This window comes from Athene noctua, chromosome 12 (assembly GCF_965140245.1).
Source record: "Athene noctua chromosome 12, bAthNoc1.hap1.1, whole genome shotgun sequence".
Taxonomy (NCBI): Eukaryota; Metazoa; Chordata; class Aves; order Strigiformes; family Strigidae; genus Athene; species Athene noctua.
Genome location: NC_134048.1, coordinates 7,147,443 through 7,166,333, shown reverse-complemented (window position 1 = coordinate 7,166,333; position 18,891 = coordinate 7,147,443). Strand labels below are relative to the sequence as shown.

The window sequence follows — 18,891 nt, the reverse complement described above, 5'->3', positions numbered from 1 at the left end:
AGAGTTCTGTAAAACCAGAATTAGCAAGCAAAAGTACATGGACTATTTCTTAACTCAACAGTATATTTATTAAAACCAATTTGTTACATTCATGCAGGAGTGTAGCTTGTATCTGCCTTTATTAGCCTTTAGTGTACAAGAATTTACAATTTCTCTTAACTATCATTCAAATAAATTCAAAAAGACTTGATCAATAAACCCTCAAACATAGAGACAGTCTCTGCAGAAGCTGCCTACTTCTCAGTTTCTGCATTTACTAAGTTGTCTTATTTAAAAGCTAAAAAAAAATTTAGGAATTCACACAAAAACTTCCAATTTTTGTATCTTCAAGACCCTAATACAGAATGAGAAAAAGCGTAGTTACCTGATCATTATTCCTCCACAGACTATGTGAAAACAATAGGACTCTATCCAAGGAACAGAAATAATCTATTGCAGTATCCTTAAATGTCCACCATTTCTAATACTTCATTTTTTATAAAGACAGTGAGAGTGATATAAATAGACATGGTGAAAACGTTTTCTTACACCAGAGAGTAAGCTCTCCAGGTCAGGGCTGAAACCCTATGAAGAAAGCAAAAAGTGAATTTTAGCATGCACATCTCCAAGCCATGTTGCCCCTGCTGACAAGTCTTAAAAGTTTATATTAATCAAACTAACCATTTCCAGAAGTCAGAAATAGCTGTGAATAATTAGCAAGAAAACTTGCAAGTACAACTACTATTGCAATTTTTACCAGAATAAGTAGAACACTGTTTCTATTTGATCTGTTTTAATAACTCGATACCAGCCCGGCTCACCACGCCTCTCCATATATAGTAAAGAATGCTTCTGTGGCAATGGGTTACTCTTTCCTCCCAGGGGCTATATGCCAAACAGAGCTATTAAAAAAGGAAGACTAACAGAATCATCTCCTGCCTGAAATCAAACTGGATACTTAACAAAGGATGCACCCTCCAAAGCTAACAGAATGAATATAAGGAAAAAATTAAGTGGAACAAAGAGCACACTGTGCACTTGACTTAAATTTGAGAACAAAAAAAGCAGCTCTTGTAATTGCTTTATCATAAGCATGTGGGAATTACCTATTACAACTCATTCAATGGACATTTTCTCGCTAGGAAACGACAAGGGGTAACCAGCCACAAAAATGCATCGTCATTAAAGAAGCTCGCATCTAAAAATTAAGTGCACCCAATTTCTGTTATAATTACCTCTGATCCACTTTCCCAGCAACTTATGAAATAGAAGGGTCAGTTCTTCTGAAGTGCTTCAGTATCTAGCAGTTCCCATTTCTCCTGAATTCCTAATACACCTAGCACACTCAATTATCAAAACCAAAATTTTAAAAGTGTACATAATATCCATAACATCAGCATGAACCCTAGAATCCTCTCCTCTTCCTGCAATCCTCATACTGTAACACCTTGACACAAAGAGAAAGGTCTAGAGAAGAGATCATCTCCAAGCAACTAAGAACATAATACTAGCATTAAGTTAACTATAAGCCAACATAGTTTTTTCTGTTCTATATGGAAGACTGCAGCTTCAGGTGAACTCCATCTCAATAGACACATTTAAAATGGAGTTGTGCCAGGTGAAAATCAAGATCAAGACTGTACTGGTCTGAACAAGGACGGAAAAGCTTCAAGAGCTACATATTCACAGGTTCTCAAAAAAGATGTTAAGTACTTGGAATTCATCATAATTTCACTTAAGAACAAGATTATCTAAGGATTGCTAATGTTTGACAGCATGAAACACAGCCAATAATTCATAGCATTTCTAAGATGGCAAGCAGTATAATCCTTCTAATATGAGGAAGCTCAAAGAAGCAAAACCCTTTTGATCGAATTTTTTAAGATAAACAAAGTTCATCGAAATTATTTCAGACCAGCGCTGCAGCAGTTCTTACCCAACGTTAACACATATCTTTAAGTATTTCCTACAGATCCTGGAGAAATGACTGCTAAATACTTAAGTGTTTTGCGTAAGCAAATACTCTCATAAATCTTCATGAGCTATAAAAAAAAACCTGCTAAAAATCAAACAAGCAAGCCACAGAAAAGAATAATGTTTAAAAACTCTGGTGTAATGTTCAATGCTCAGCAGCTATTCCAACTGAATTACTGTTACATTGTAGTGGAAGTGTCATTATTCCATTGGCTTTGTAACCGTAGCTTTCAGAAGCTTAAGAATCCTGAGGTTACAGAACCTCTTGTCTACATAAATGAGACCCGAATTTGTTTTTCCATGAGTTCTTATAGGTCAGTGACCTACTATGAAAATGTTTTTGATGAAATCAGGCTCGTTTATTTTCATGTTGTTAAAATAAACCTCTTTGTTTTGTAGCCCTGGTCAGATGTACTAATGCAAACCAAATCCAATTCACTGAAGCATGCATCCTGCTTTCTTGGTAGCTGCCCTTTGCCTCTCTTGCACTTTTCTTGTGTTTGGATTCCTCCTGTGCAGACCTATTGACAGAGCTGCTAATGGCTTCCTTCAGAAAAGTGCCAATTTTTTTTTTTGTTTTAATGTTTACAAAGGAAATAAAAGGCTCACTCTTGCATCAGCAATAACAAAAAAAATTTGGCTGTCCAGCAATGACTGAGTAACATGTAACCATATAATTACGTGCTACAGACATACCTAGTAAACTATGAAGTCTGAGGATATTAGTGCCCTCTAGGAGGCCACAGTACACAAACACAATTATCAGGCACTATTATTTTCCTAAATGAATATACCCAGTTAGAAGATACAACCACTACACATCTGCAAACCCACATATCTTCAAAGAATCATTTTAAGTGGTTTCTCATAACTGCTCTGCTCACTGAACAGTCCCCAAAGGATAAGAAAGTGATAGCTACTGTATCATTAAAAAAATTATTCCAGCAACAGTCCTGTAAAAATAAGCACAGAGAAAGATTGTTCTTGCTCACTTGACTTATGGACAAGAGAGTGGGAGGGATTAATCTTTGAACTAGTTTATCACTACTACAGGCTTAGGAAATTTTTTGCTAAATAAAGATGGTCCAATAGAAACACAAAGCAGCAGCAGATAGCAGGGGCCTTACAAACCATCAGTTGATCAAAACATACACTTGTTCCTTTTTACCCATTCCTTCCATTTTATCTCCAAATTGCATGCACAATATTTATGCAAAGTACTTATTAACAGTAGAAGGCAAAACATGCAATTTCCACCATTTAAGTATGTTTGTGCTAGTCACATCAACACAGTTCCAAAAGAAGTGCCTATACGATGTGCAAGTGTCCTAGTTTGAGTGGTGGGTTTTTTCTGTTAGCAGGGGAAGGGGCTACAGCGGTGGCCCCCTGGGAGAAGCTTCTTGAAGCTCCCCAGGCTCCAAGTCGGACCCGCCTTTGCACCAAGGCCGGGTCAATTAGCTGCGCCTCTGTGATAACATATTTAAGAAGGGAACCTGAGAGGAGTGGTGGGAGTTGTGAGGAAGAGTCGCAAGGAGAACATCTGTGTGAACGCTGAGGCCAGTGGAAGGGAGGAGGAGGAGGGGAGGTCGCCGGAGCAGAGACTCCCCTGTACATCCCGTGGCAAGAGGACAGGGCCGCCCCCTGACACCCCCAGGGGTCTGTGGTGGAGCAGAGACCCATTTGCAGCCTGGGGGGGCCCCACGCCGGGAGAGGCCGGGACCCCGTGGGAAGAAGGCCCCGCTGCTGTGGATTGCAACGCGCGGGGGTGACCACACGCCCGTGGGAGTGGGTCGTGCTGGAGCTGGGTTGTGGAGGACCCTCTCCTGAGAGAGGGGGGCTGCGCCAGGGCAGGGGAGGAATGCCAGGTCCCCTGCCCTGCCCCGAGGGGGAAGAAGCAGCAGGACTGACTGCAGCCCCATTCCCTGCCCCCTGTGCCGCTGCGGGAGGAGTAGGCAGAGAGAGCAGGAGCAAAGCTCAGCCTGGGAAGGAGAGAGGGATGGGGGGGGTGTTCTGAGGATGTGGTAATGCTTCTATCATGGTCCTACTCCATCTGTTACATGGTCTTACTGTTAACAGTCTGTATTATACCCATGTTCTTTTTTTCCTTCCCCTAAGGAGTCCATCTTTTGCCCCTGACCATAACAGATGAGACATCCCTCTCTGTCCTTACCTCAAATCCCAAGCCTTTGCTTAATTTTCTGCTTCCCAGCACAGGGGGGAAGGGAAGAGTGAGCAGCTGAGTGGTGCTCAGTTGTCCTCTGAGCTCAAACCATGACAGCAAGGACACACACATTATCAAATCTACTGTTGATAGACATGGAGCAAGTTTTACCAAGTTCACTGTGGATTTCTTTCTTTAATTAATCTGCAATTACTTTGAGTCCTGAAACTTCAAATGCAACAGTCACAGAATTTTGTGGCAAACCGACAGTTTGCCATATTTTTAATAGGGTAATAAAAGAAGGACAAGGCAATTTTTACTGTCTTCTCAAATGATCATAAAAAACATAAACTATTTCCAAGCTCATAATGTGTATGCACATCAAACAATGCTTCATCTGTGTACAAAGACAATTACACATATTTCAATAAAAGCTAAAGTTATATGCTTTAAAATAAGGCAAAAAACTAATATCAAAGTTCAAATTGTAGATGTCTCACCCAAGGTAATACCATGGTCACAGAAAAAAAGGCTAAGCATTACTGTTTTTTAAGTATGCAGCGCCCACAGAATGACAAAATATGCCTAAAAAAAAGCCTCAAATTTTTTTTTAAAGCTTATCCTTACTCTTCTAGAAGAGTTATGTTTCCAATGATGTTTCTAAAAATTATCTGACCTTTTCACAATATGGCTTAAACTACTTAAATACTTTGAAATAGAAATGCAGCCAGCTTTATTAAGACACTAAACAGGACACTAAATTTCTGCATAGACAAAATGCAGACTGGGTGCCTCTCAGAATTACCAGGTCTTGCTTCTACAAGTTGTATCATGCTTATTATTTTTTCCACAGTCTTACTACATTAGTGATCTATACTTATACTTGAACCACTGTGTCTCCCCCAAAAACCAAGTTCTACCTGGAGCCCCTATTGACATGAACAAGTAAACATTAATTAATCTTAAGATACCGAGACACAGGCATTACAGAAGCATGTATATATTTCATGCTCATCCTACTGTACAATTATATTACATAATATAAAGTTCTAACCTTGAACATAATATATATTCTTAGGATTTTAGTTGTTTGCCCCCCCAAAAAAACTTTCTATTTTGTCTTTCTGAAAAATTCTGTGAATTCTGTGAATTTTTTAGTTTCAAAGTTATAATGATACCTCAGCCCAGTGGCACACCTTTTTAAGAAAGCTGCACTGGCATCTGAATTGGCCAACAGCTAGTTGTTACAAAGCTTTAATGGGCCAGGGCCACAGCAATCAACATCCCACACAGCTGGACTACCGGGTAACACTTAACAGCAGCACAATCTCAAGGAAAGGCTAAAACTGAAAATTTAACTAGATTTTAAAAAATAAACGAAATGCAAAAGGAAATTCATGTATTTTGGACTTCCAAAATATTAATATGATCTAAAAACTTTAAGTGGACTTCATTTCGGGATGTGCATTTACTACTCACTCTACATATGAAAAATTATTTCTTGTTACTGGACAGTATCATTCTACTGTATCCAAAATAAAGTAACATTTTCCTGAAAATTTAGTATAAATGATAGCATACCTTATTCACTATATGAACTGGGTATCTGCATGAAATAGGCCATACATGAATTTCAGTTTTTAACTCTTGTGATAAGTTTGACTCTATATGGAAATGTATGTAGTGGAGATCTTACACAACATTCCTTTCCAGCAAGAACAACTTTTTGGACTATTAGTTGTGAATTCCCTTCCCCTCACAACAATTTTATATTAACTGTATATCTGAATTGTGTGAAAAGAGAGATATTCTATATTCTTTTAAAAAAAGAGTCTTTCCTGACCATCCTGACCATAACTGGTATGCCATTTACACCAATAACTAAAGTTAAATTATTAAATTACTGACAATTAAGTAGTTTAAGAAAAATATATTTCAGGGAAATCTTCATGAGTAGCCAGTGTACAGCACTGACAGATAAGTAAAGTATGTGAGCCATATCTTGGGAACATTTACTTTGGCTGCTGGAGCCAAGAGCAGCACATAAAGCTGAATCAAAAGCAATACAAAATTAATGAGCTTCCTTCTTTCCTTCCAAGAATTAATAAAGGTGAGTCGTCAGCTTGAGCAGATGTGACTCGATAAGATGTAGTACTTACATTCATCCTCAATGATTTACTGAAGTGTGCTATTCACACTCAGTATCTACTTTACTATTTTGCTTTTTATTTGTAAACACACAGACACACCATACATATATATATCAAGAACTACCATGTTCTTGCAACTGTTTTTGTCCTACGTGACTTTAAATGTAAACTGAGGTATCAACATCAGGTAATCCACAATTTGCATCTTGTAGAGCAGTTTCCATCACACTCTTGACTAAAATTTGTACCTATTATTTTACCTTCTCATTATCATTCATATTTCTCAGGGAAGCTACTGATTTTGCCTAGGTTTTTTTAGACAAGTCTTAAGAGGAAACAGGGATTACTTATTGGTGACTTGACAGCACTCCCTTAAAGTCAGATATCCAGCGTGAGCTGCTTTGTGGGGTGAAGGGCAGCTGGTCCATTAAACACCTCTGCTCCAGAGATGAAAAAGCAGCGGAACTTTCTGAAGTGTTAGTTCTCTCCATTAAAAGATCGCTAATATCTAAATTATAGGCACCTAGTTCAATAGACGCACAATAAGGTTTGGAAGAGATGCTAAAGAAGCGGTTTAGTTTTTTGCAACAGAAGAAAAATCAGAGAATATCCAGTACTAGAAATGACTTACAGCCCACCTAGACCAACATCCTGTTCCCAACAGTGCCAATACACGGATATATACAGAGGCATAATCATAGGGCAAGAATGATGATACTCCTCTACCAGCTTTGATAGCTTTCAACCTTTTCCAGCTAGATTGCTTCACTGGATGAAGATTTTGCATATTTAGTGGCTCTCAATTGATATCTCTTTCCTGAACACAGTCAGCCTTGTGATGACCATTTGTGAACTTCTATTTTAGTCTTTTACGAGGTCCAACATTTTAGGATTTCCCTATTCCTCCTCCTCTCCCCATTTCCCTCTTCAACCCTGAACTGCACATACTGTATTATCTCGCAGTCACTCAAGCTCATAAGGTGCTTCTACAACTACTCAGAGTGAGCATCTGGATTAAAACTGCCCATGAAGCAGTTTTCTGGAAGGATATATAAGGGTGATGAGAGATGGAGTGGCTTGGGTCTCAGCCACTCTGCTAACAGAGTAATTTTTACCATCCAGGTTATTTTACAGATAACTCCAACAGCACGAGAGACAAATTCATACCAGTTGCTTTTTCAGAAAGAAGGGACAAGGCTTGAGGTCTTGGCTCAGAGTTCAGCCAATCAAATGAGACAAGTCAGTTCCAAAACGTTTCATCTGGCTGGAAATGATACCTATGGTTTGGACAACTGGTATAACTGGGAAGATTTCATGGAGAGCTCGAAGATTGTATTCAGAGAAGAGACTGTCAGCTCCAAGAACAAGTCATAAATATCACATTTTAAAGTGAAGATGATACCCAGCCCATGAGCAGGCAGAAACACTTTCACCTTAGAAAAAAGGAAAAGCATTGGTGTAGACTAGCTCTGACCTAGCTATACACAAAAGACAGCAGAACAGCTCTGTGGTAAGATGCTGGCTGTGTGGGGAACAGCAAATCACCCTGGTTTTACAAAACATGAAAAGACAACTCAAGGTAGTATATCACAGCACTCAGGCTAGCACTGCACAGTGCAATAAGCATGGTGGAATAATGAGAAAGCAGAAGTAATGACAGAGAGCAGGAAAACCTGTAGTAATCCAGGCTCAGAAAAGAAACCCAAGGCGGCACCTCTCGTGCCCAGAGAACTGCACGATACCACAGGAAGATGCAGCATATCACTGTGACTGATTAATTTGCACACAGCCTCAATACATGAACATTTAGGGACTGAATTTTTTTTCTTTGCATGGACAGTGGAAATCAAAGAGCTTTGGCTTGGCTTCTGCCAAGCATGAACTAGAACTCAAACACAGCTCCCATGATGTCACTTTGGGATAACCATTCTCTGAGACCAAGAAAAAAAAGGTAGAGACAGGGAATATGATTTCCTGTACTCTCTAGAGAAAGTAAGTGCACTCTCCTTCAGAGTACAAATGACAGAAAAGATTTACTCTTCCTCTAAACTTCTGGTTCTGAGTCAGAATCAGGATCAAACTGTGGAACTTGTTTTGTGCATTAAGTTGATGAAGGAACTCGTGAACTTTGAAAGCTGCTATTTGAGAGTGTTGCTGCTATTCTACTGCTATCAGGGTTCATAAATTATATTCAGATGAAGTACTTACAATAATGTGGTCCTTGCCCAAGCAGTAAAAACTACATTATGGCCACCTGAAAGGGAAGACCTACACACCGAAACAACACAAAAACACAGTTTGAAGAAAGTAATAAGGCTATATCCATGCAAATGAAACCAAATAGCCACTCAAAATAAATTCATCATTTCCCCATGTATTTCTCAGAGAGACTGTCTGAGAGGGAAACCTTGGCCAAACCCCAAACTGGAGAGTAAAAAGAAATTAAGTGACTCAAATACTACGAAGATTCTGCAGTACAGCATGCTCTGTTCTCCATGATTGTGCCATTGGCATCCAGGAATAAAATCAATTAGCACCCCTTCAGATACTCACACACAAAACAATTCTAGCTCATCATGTTGGACTTCTCAGTGTTAACAGTCACACAGACACTCGTTTGAAAGGCAATGCTAAACTTTTCTTGAAAGTACTAAGTAAAAGAGACTGCTTTTTCAGATGTTGGTTATGGGATTACTTTTGGTCTTTGTTTTTTTTCTTAAACTGGAATATTTTCACAGAAGATAGGGGGAAAACATTATTAACAATATTAATTAAATACTGACTACAAGGAATATTTATTGATGTTGGTTATCAGCCAATGCAGCAAGGAGCTTCATACTGCTAGCTCACAGTTGCAGGCAGCACAAGAACAAAGTACTAGTCTGTTCTTCAAATCAGGAGAACAAGTGTAGTGTATTGAAAGACACAGACTCCCAAGAACACACCTCAAAGTGTCACAATCAATTTGAGTTTTTTTTATATTCTTTGCCAGCTCCCACAAAGAGTGGTTAAGTTTTGCAAACTCTGTTAGAAACTGGTTTCCCCCATTTATAAAAGCTGACGTCACTGACACAGAGACTGTGATCTGGGACTAGACAGCACAGGTCATTTTACCCTATTGATGGTGGATTGTTGCAGCAGTAATTTGGCCCAATATGAAAGATTAGCACAAGTTTTTATATATGCTACACCCAGTTCCTCAGGAGTCAATGGTGGATGCTATCATCTTTAGCATGAATGCAAAGAAATCCATCCCTCTGAAATGCAAAGACACCAGAACTTCACGATGCCTTTAGAGGCCCCAGTTTACCATTCACAACCTCCTTAGAGCAGAAAGGCCAGCATAAAGAGCTGTCTTGGTAGCAGAATACAGACCAAAGGCTCTATCATTGCTCACTCCTAAAACATTGCCTGTTCCTGGGGAGCTTGGTAGCAAACCTGGTACTACACCAATTTATGCATGGCAGTTAAAGGAATAGGGAAGTATGCAAGTAATAAAAAATTGATTAAATATCAGACCACAGCTCTAAATCCATTTTAGCATGTCTTTGTTCTCCAGCATTTCCAGATAAGCATTTTATGAGCACTGATTTCCAATTAGATAAGTTATCCATAACGTCATGGGGAAATGGAGACACAAAACAATGAAGCTCTTTTCTGAAAGGTTACATTCAAACTGCCTTACATATTTACAAATCCATATGGCTTCATAAATATGTGTAGTGTATGCAGTTCCAGAAAAACATTTCAACTGCACACGCTGCAAGCCTTGTATAAACACTATAGATTTTTGTCCATGCTACCAAAGATTTGCAATAAGCTTTTGTTTACAACAGCAAAGAACTGTCCAATGCTTTTATTGTTTTGTCCGCTACTCTGAAGCACTTAGCAATCTTTCCACTCAGCATGTTAATTATGGAAGATGCTTTTTGTATTACATGATTTATTTAAAGCCTGTTCAATCTCAATTTATGAAATCCAGATTGTGAAGCATCACATAAAAATTTATTCTTCTCCTTAGCATCTTTGGTCACTAATAGCAATTTTACAGTACACTAGGCCAAATAAATATACTTTAATACCTTAATCAAGCATTTAGGAAGCTGCTTACAAAGACTCAATGCACAGGAGCATCCCTGCAGTTAAAAGGTCAACTACAATTTCCATTTTGACCTCTGTTTTAGCACGCACAAACCCAAAACCATACATATATATGCTAGGGTTAAAAACTGGATTCTAGATTTTTCTTCTTTTTTTTTTTTTTTTAAAGCTAATTATTTTTCCCAACTTCGAAGAGAGTTGATTTGGCCATGCTTATACATTTTTTCCCCCCTCCTTTAAACAACAAAAACATATTTTTAGTGTTTTCAGATGTTGAGATCTTTTATGTTAGCTAAAGACACTAATTTGAGTAGAAAGAACAGCCATCAGCCAAAGTCCAGTCTTTTGAAGATAATACAGCTACGTGACAATTTCTGGCAGTTGGCCGTGGAAAAGTCAGGATCAGTTGGTGTCTTATATCCCGCCTCATTTTTCACATAAATGTGTGACATACATCTGGCTCTGGAAGAAACTTCAGTTCATCTTTTAGGCCCACCAGTACGCCTTTCTTCTTGCTCCTCTTTGCACATGAAACTTCATAATCATTTCCTCTTAAAATCATACACTGTGTTAATAGCAAAGCATACAGCTGACATGCTAAAATCCAAAATAAATTTGGGTGTAACATATTGTGCTTGTATAGCACTGTGTTTGTATGGGCATATGCACACTACTTCAAACCACAGAAAACAAAACCAGGAAACAGGATCAAGGTCAGACCTTTTCAAGTTAACTATTAGGAAAAAACTGCAGAAGGGAACTAGAAATAAAAAACTACAATTTCGTAAACCTTCTGTACACCAACAGGAGCAGGTGTTGTTCTAAAATTGTTACCCTGCTACTGGCAAGGAGAGCGGACTATCAAAATTTATAGCTGACTTTCAAGCTTCAGCAGCACATTTCCATAGCTTCTTAAACACTTATTGCAGGACAGATATATGCATCTGTTCAAAGTCTATCACTCAGCATCAATTAGTATTTTTTGCAAAGAAGCACTTCAGAGCTCAAGGAAAGAAGATAGCGAGAGACATCTGGGAAAAGCACCAAGCCTGAGAGGAGATGTACCACAGTCCTTCTGGCACCTCAGACTTACAAGTCACTGTTGGTTTGTCTGAGGCTCAGCAACAAGTATATAGAAGGTAGTAAGCTGTATGCACTGATTATATCTATTCTTGTCTCTTAACTGCTCGACTTTCTGTGGTCAGCTACCTCACCACTAATCTTTATGTTGTAGAATAAACTATAGAAACTCATCGGAATAAGTGATGCATTTCTGGTTTTTGCACTATAGTGAGTACCACTGGTCACTCAAAAATTCTGAATCTTAGGACTTGGCAGAACAACTTATACTAAAGCCACTGAATTTTGCTAAGACGCAGTGGTCAAAATTCCTGCATATTTGGAAAGCTGAATATAAATACGCCAGAATAAGAAGTGGCTTCTACTTTCCACATAATTTCTCAAATTTGTACTCTGTCGTTTCTTGCATTATGTGCTTCCTTCAACTGATACTTGCCAAACTTCATTAAGCTAATACAAAATTTTGACAATATCCTGCCCTATACCTAAATAATGCCTTTAGATGCTCCATTGGTATTGTGATCATTAATCTCTCTCAAAAAAAATAAATTAGAATAAAATCCAAATAACTGGAATGCCATCATCATGGTGCTTCTGGCAGCAGTGGCTAACAGCTCTACAGATATTTTATTTAAAGTTTACTTCGACTGTTATGCAAGACATTTCAAACAAAATTCTGCTAATTCACTCAGTTAATAATGATGGATTTGCTTCAATATCCAGACAAGTGAAAATACATTGAGCTAAAATAATATTCACCTGATGCTATGCCCTTTGAATGATTACCCCGGGGAGGGGGCGGGGAGTGGAACAATATACTTCCACTGTTACTTTGAATGAAAGACCTTTATATATGGTATTTTGCCAGAAATAGAAATCACTCTTGTTTTTTAAAGTCTGACCCAATGCAGCTGCTTTGTTTAAAAAGAAGGTAATGATTACTTTTGCATCGACTTCAATAGATCAAAAAAGAACTTTATTCCAAAATCGAAGCAATATAAGCAATTTTTATTTGTTATTTGAAAGAAATTAAATGGAAAACAGCCAGTTTTTTTAATATTCAACCAGCATACTTTCTTCATTAACATTTTGCAATGTTTGACAATACTTAATAAAAAAGCTTTAATACTACCTAAAATGTTGCAATTTAGCCTTTATAAGTTATGCCAAACTTTCCACAGTTCATTCTCCAAAGCCTACTGACTCATAGCAAAATGAAAAAAAAAAAAAAACAGATTTATAGTTTTGTCCTAAAAATGATTTAAGCTAAAATACCAAAAAAGTTGCAAGTTTCCAGGCCTCTCTTTCATACTACATTCATTTAGGAAATATTTTAATGACAGGCAATCCTAAAAGAGAAGCAGAGATGCAGTATGGTCAACAGGCCAAGTTAAGAATTTGCACCGGGGAAAAAAAAAAAAAAAAAAACTTTCAAACATCACACACTTAAATAGACACTATTAAAGGTATCATATTTCCTAACTTCTGGTTTCACAAAATACATTATTCCCATTTCCTAACAGAGCAGGCTCTACAGAAAAAACAATACGCTAAGATGACACTGTTTTCTACAATATCAGGCTATGCTTAATTTTGGAATCTTAAGTTGGTTATTTACTGCCCAAGAAATGTGAAATAAATCAGCTATTGCAAAACTCTGATCCTGAGAGTGCTTTCTAATTAAATATAGGTAAAAATGAGTTGTAATCCGTATTTAACACTTAATCGCCCTTATTGCCATGAAAGGAGCTTTGTAATTCAAGACAAAAAACCCCGAGTGAATTAATTTAAAAATTTCAACACACTAGTTAAACAACGTAAATGCAAATCTAATCCCAAAATCATTTGAAACAGTTTTAGAACAGCATATGCTCAATACTCCAGACTTCTCTTGAACAATTGCTAGCGGGAACTTAACTCTTGAAAGCTGTTTCAGAAAATATCCATTTGAAAATACCAAGTCCTACAACAAATGTCTTGCAGATAGCCAAGTTAACAATTAAGCATTAAAAAACCTGCTCCTTCATTTAACAAACAGGCATTCCAAACCAGCATGACATTTTTTCTAGTCACCCACCTCTAACAAAGAAAAATTCCCATAAATATTTCATTATTACAGAGATTTTGTTTTGCTCCCATCATAAACAGACAAAATTAACCTCGCTTCACGATAATGCTAAACACTAAACCCAACTAAGAGTAGCACCTGGATATACCATTATTTTTGTACTTTTTGATATTTAAGTTTATACTCTTGTTGGGCCAGTAGCTTCCTATTAATCAGATTCTGGATTTAGAGACCTTGTATATTCACTTTTTTGAAAAAAGAAAATATGTAATCGCTATCAAAAGCAAAGGAAATCTACAGTCTTTTCTCTACTGCATCTTGCATGGAATCAACTGGTATCAGCAGCATTACACAACTTTAAAGGAAATTAAGATAATCAGAAAATTAATTCTAAAGGCAGTTTTAGAAATACTGTGGTTCTCAAGAGACAACTTCAAATTCCATTAGCATAGGTTTTTATAGATCTAAATAAATACAAATATATAATATATATAAAATATGAAATTATTATTAACAAATCTTTCCTCAGCTACGTATCAGTTTTAAGAGTTGCCCAGATAACGTCCTTTTGAGAATGTTATGTTGGTGTCACCAACAGTTCTATTTTCTTGGCAAGCAATTCCACATTTTATTTCAAGTATTAGCTGTCACGTAATATAAATCCAACCATGTTTAAGAGCATGCTTTAATTTAGGCAGGTATTCATCTCTCTCTTTTTCTTAAAGAAATTCATTGTGTAATCATGAAATATGAATGACCATTCATGAAATATGAATGACCATTCTACGTGAGGTAGAAAAACTGTTGATTTTCCATAGGCATATAAATAGAGATACTTACAGCCGTTCAAGTTGTTTTAGATCCTGAAATGCTCCACGTTCTATCACACTAATCTGATTTTCTTCCAAGTGTCTGCAATTCCAGAAATACCAGTTAATTTTAAGACAACAGAGCTTCCCCACTTCTCTTCACACATGCTACAAAATTGAGTTTCACATAAGTACCAATAACAGTAATAATTAGAGATTATGAAAAAAGTATGGACAGAACAGCAGTTTCTCTTGGTCACTAACAGGAAACTGACTCAAAAATTGCCTCCTGACCTTCAGATTTGGTAAACATTTGTGTTCCTAACCTTTCATAACCACAATGCTCATAGTGTTGGTCTAGAGGACGGTTGTTACATCTTTAGTATATTACTCTTAGTGTAACTGAGATGATTGGCTCCTTCAGCCTGTAGCAGGAACCCACTGAACATGGATGTATTTTTTTTTTGTTGTGCAGATTTCAGGCTTGCTCCAGAGTAAACCCTTTGTAAGCACTCCAAATGGGTCTGATCCCTCCAGAAATACAGCCATGGCAGCAACGTGTGACGACTATACAGAGCTGCTGTACAACTGGGTGCAAAAACCCAGGGGAAAAGTCCCGTTACCACTGTGTCTGACCCTGCTTTCCTTCAATCCCTGAGACTGAAACAAGGATAAGTTACAAGCAGTGGAGACTGACTTCTCTTTGATTTACCCTGTGCAGGAAATGATTTTTCATTTACAAGCAGAAATGTTCTTTATAGGTAAAGTGGAAGCTGAGGAATAGAGAATCCAATAGTCCCATTTAAGCCAACCTTTTCCCTCTCTCAGTGCTACCTCCCGGCACACATCCCTTTTCTGCTTCTGCAAGAGCACTCAGGTGCACAGACTAAATCTAAGCTCTCTGAACATTTTATGTGGCTTTAGCTAAAACACAGAAAGGAAGAACTAGTGAAAAAGCACTGTTCTTGCCTCTTCTCAACAGCCACTCCTCTGCACTCATCCACAAGCATCTATGAGGTTATTCAGAGTTGTTCAACTGGATAGCAGTTGAGAAGACAAGAAGAGAGTATTCCACAGCTAAGACCACATATGAAGATGAAAAAATAAAATTAAAAAACCCATACAAGTGAACCAGAGGGGCATGTTCCTAAAAGGAAGGTAAGGAAAAATTGCATGAGGAAAAGGAAAAAAGATGAAGGTATAAGGGATAAAAGGAAAAGGTGCACAAAGGAGTATTTTTCATGTATGTTAGTTTGAGTCTGAAAGCTTTTTTCCTCTTGTACTGTTCTACCAGTTTGAGTCTGAAAGCTTTCTTCCTCTTGTACTGTTCTACCAGTTTCCAGATTACTTGTTTGTTGTCCTTATTCTGATGTCTGAAAACAGGACTAAACAACCTCTCTAGGAACTCTGGGGCAGGTTTCATATTTCTGTGCTTCCCACTATAACCCCATCACACATGGGAAGGAAAAGAAAAGAGAAAAAAAAAAGAGGAAAAAATAGACTGTCAGTAATGCAGAACAGCCAGAATTATGAAGAGACCACAAGAGAAAGCAAAAGAAAAAATAAGAAAAATCTGAAGGACCTCTAGAGAGCTAAAGTGCAGAAAATAAAAAAAGCTGCACAAACTAAAATACAAAAAACCACAAACAGATACCAGATATGACAGGAACATGTAGAATAGGGAAATACACAAAAACGAACAAAAATGGGTATATTAACAGACAATGAAACGTTAAGTCTTGGGTTTCAGATGGTCTTCATACATTGGAAGACAAAAACAACTTTTTTTTTTTTAATAGGTGTATTCTGGTTTTATTCCTAATTACTACTGTGGCAAACATCACACTACTCAAAGGGTAAGCAAACATGTTACATGAACCTGTAATGAACACAGAACAAAAAATTCATGTAAATATGGCAGTTGCACATCGTGCTTATTGTTAAGGGCATTCAGTATAAGTGACTGCAGCAGCATTAGGCAATGTCTGACACCATAAAAAACCAACCAAACCAAAACAACTACCGACATTAATGGTAGTATAGTACATGTGTTTTAATAGACTTTCAAAGTAGTATTGACAGTTGGGATGGGAGCCAAGGAAATGTAATGACTCCACTTCTAGAGATGAGAGAAACACCACAAGAATGAAAAGTCAGTAGATTTGAAATGTTTCTTAGTATATCATAACTTGTGCAAAAGTGTTAAGGTAGCAGAAGACTTGCCTTTTCATTGGCAGGATTCAATTAATTAATTGATTGAATTGTCACTAAATAACTACCAGTTCAACAGTTGCAGTTTTAAGGGCTTATGTTAGAAGATACTCATAGGAAAACATCAACTGCCGAGGGCAATCTTCAGAATTACAGGAAGGAATTTTCAGAGGTGCTGGTGAGATTACTTGTGTGTTTAACTTCTGATAGCTGTTTGTTTCAAAAGAAAGCCTCAGAGAAGTAAAACCAACCTGCCTCTGTCAGTGCTGGGACCAGGTCAAGATTAGGTTTTTGTCTTGGTCACTAAAAGTTGGAATTAAGCTCAGTTTAGTAAAACACTGCTAGTGAACTAAATGGCACATACACACAGAATGTAGTCACTATTACGTAAATGGCATTTGATTAACAGATTTAGATTCTAATTTTTAAGTAAAAGTAGAAATTTGAATTTTATCCATTGGTTACTGTTAACAAATTAATATATTTCATGTTTTTATTGAAAATTTCTGAAACATCTTAGCCACTACTTTTAAACATATAGATCTACACACATGCACATATGATGTCCCCGATAACACTGCACTGAGCCACTTGTGAATTTGCACTGCTACAGCAGCACTTGGTGCCCGAACACAAGCCCAGTGAAGGCAGAAACCAACAGTTTCTCTAAATGAGACCTCCACTGAGACCACTGCTAAGAACCTAAGAGCTTAGCCTCAACAAATTCAGTACATTATTTAAAAAAATACCTTTTCTCTCTCATCTGGCTTTCTCCCCCTCTCCAATACATGCCCAAATACTTAAAGCTATATATATGATTTTACATATAAAAATAATGCAACTGAGTTAATTTCCACAAAGCAAATACCAGATCCCTACAGTATTTCTGACAGGGGCATCAGTATCTCTGTCTGCTTCTGTGTTGACGTGAAGGGGTTCTAAACTACTTGATGTAATTCAGAAAAACTGTTAGAGAAATTTCAAAGGAAAATATGAATTTTTAAATAGAAGGAACCTCCAACTTTTCCTGAAATGACTGAAATAGCTTCAAAATCTATGTCTTGTTCTTTTAATTCAAGATTATTTTCTTACGGAAAAAAGAAAAGGCTATGTATAACTACAATAAGTATCTATGAAGTAGTCCTAATTTTCATTGCTAAATTAGTGGTGTCATTTGAGGTTCATAGAAAAAAAAAAAAAGGAAATAAAGAATGACAGATGCTGTAGACTGCTATTTCCCCTTCTGATGTTCAATGACTGTTTAGAAGTATAGTTAAGCTCCTGACTGATAATTTCAGATCAAGAGACAACACCACCTAAATTTTTTTTGTTACTTCATATTAGACCAAAAAAAAAAATCCAAGGTTTCCTTGTGTACAACTTCTACAGCTATCCGTAATCAACTTCCACTTAATCTTCTGTGAAAGTGTTATCAATGGGACTGTATCTTAAAGTAAACAAAATCTGAAAGTCCTATTTGCTAGTGTCAGTATAATTGATTTCTGCAGAAGTGATTATAAAGTGGACCAAAACTTTTACCACAGTATTTAATAAAAGCCATAAGATACAAACAATTAAAACAGCTATGATATTCAGACTTCAGCATGAAACTGAAATTTACTGTTTCACATCACAGATTGTTCCAGTTGCCTTGGTTAAAAGAATAGTAATAAGTGAAAAATGTACAAAAATTACTAGCATTTGATCTCTAGAATTATGGAGATTCTTAGTACTAGCACCCTAAAATAGTCTTTTAAAGAGAGACAAGTTTTGTGCTATACTCACAAGACACGGAGATTCTTCAGTCCTGTGAAATCCGTCTTCGTGATTCTTGTGATATTATTTTTCTCTAGATCCCTGCAGAAGAAAAACAAACCAGTATTCAGACACTATAACTGACTCTGTTAGCAGAAAGTACCTCCATCACTGGAGTATCTACCAGCAACTCAAACTGTACCAGCTAAAGTTTCTATACAAATTGCAAAAAGCAAGTCTTCAATCCTGACACATTTTGCCTCCTCTTCCTCTGCTCTTGTACAAGCGGTTTCTTCCATTTTTATACCTAGTATTAGTACTCACTACATGCTTCTTTCTCCCTCAAAACTACAATCTTGTAAAATACAAAGTATCTTTGAGACCCAATTGGTATAATTCAGCTGAACCAAAGCACTTGGCCCCAAAATTTAAATCAAACTCTGGAGTTATTCTAAACCCAAGTGAGTCTAATCTGCCACAGACACTTCGGCAATATAGAGCTTGAAAAGAGAACTGACTGACTTTGGTGACTCCTAAGCATGGTCCTACCGAGATAACTGGAAGATTTGCTAAGTTAGAGAACAGTTTATGGTGTTTTTTCAA

At 37.2% G+C, this 18,891-nt stretch overlaps 1 protein-coding gene across 4 annotated transcripts in view; it reads right to left on the bottom strand.

The window, feature by feature from the left end:
* Positions 1-18,891, bottom strand: part of SLIT3 (slit guidance ligand 3) — a 530,994-nt gene that overhangs the window by 485,355 nt on the left and 26,748 nt on the right. For all 4 annotated transcript variants that reach the window (XM_074915702.1, XM_074915699.1, XM_074915700.1 and 1 more), the window contains 2 exons: positions 18,319-18,390; positions 14,354-14,425 (listed from right to left, as the gene is read on the bottom strand). In XM_074915702.1, the coding sequence (XP_074771803.1) occupies positions 14,354-14,425; positions 18,319-18,390 (144 nt within the window). The remainder of the gene's footprint in view (positions 1-14,353; positions 14,426-18,318; positions 18,391-18,891) is intronic.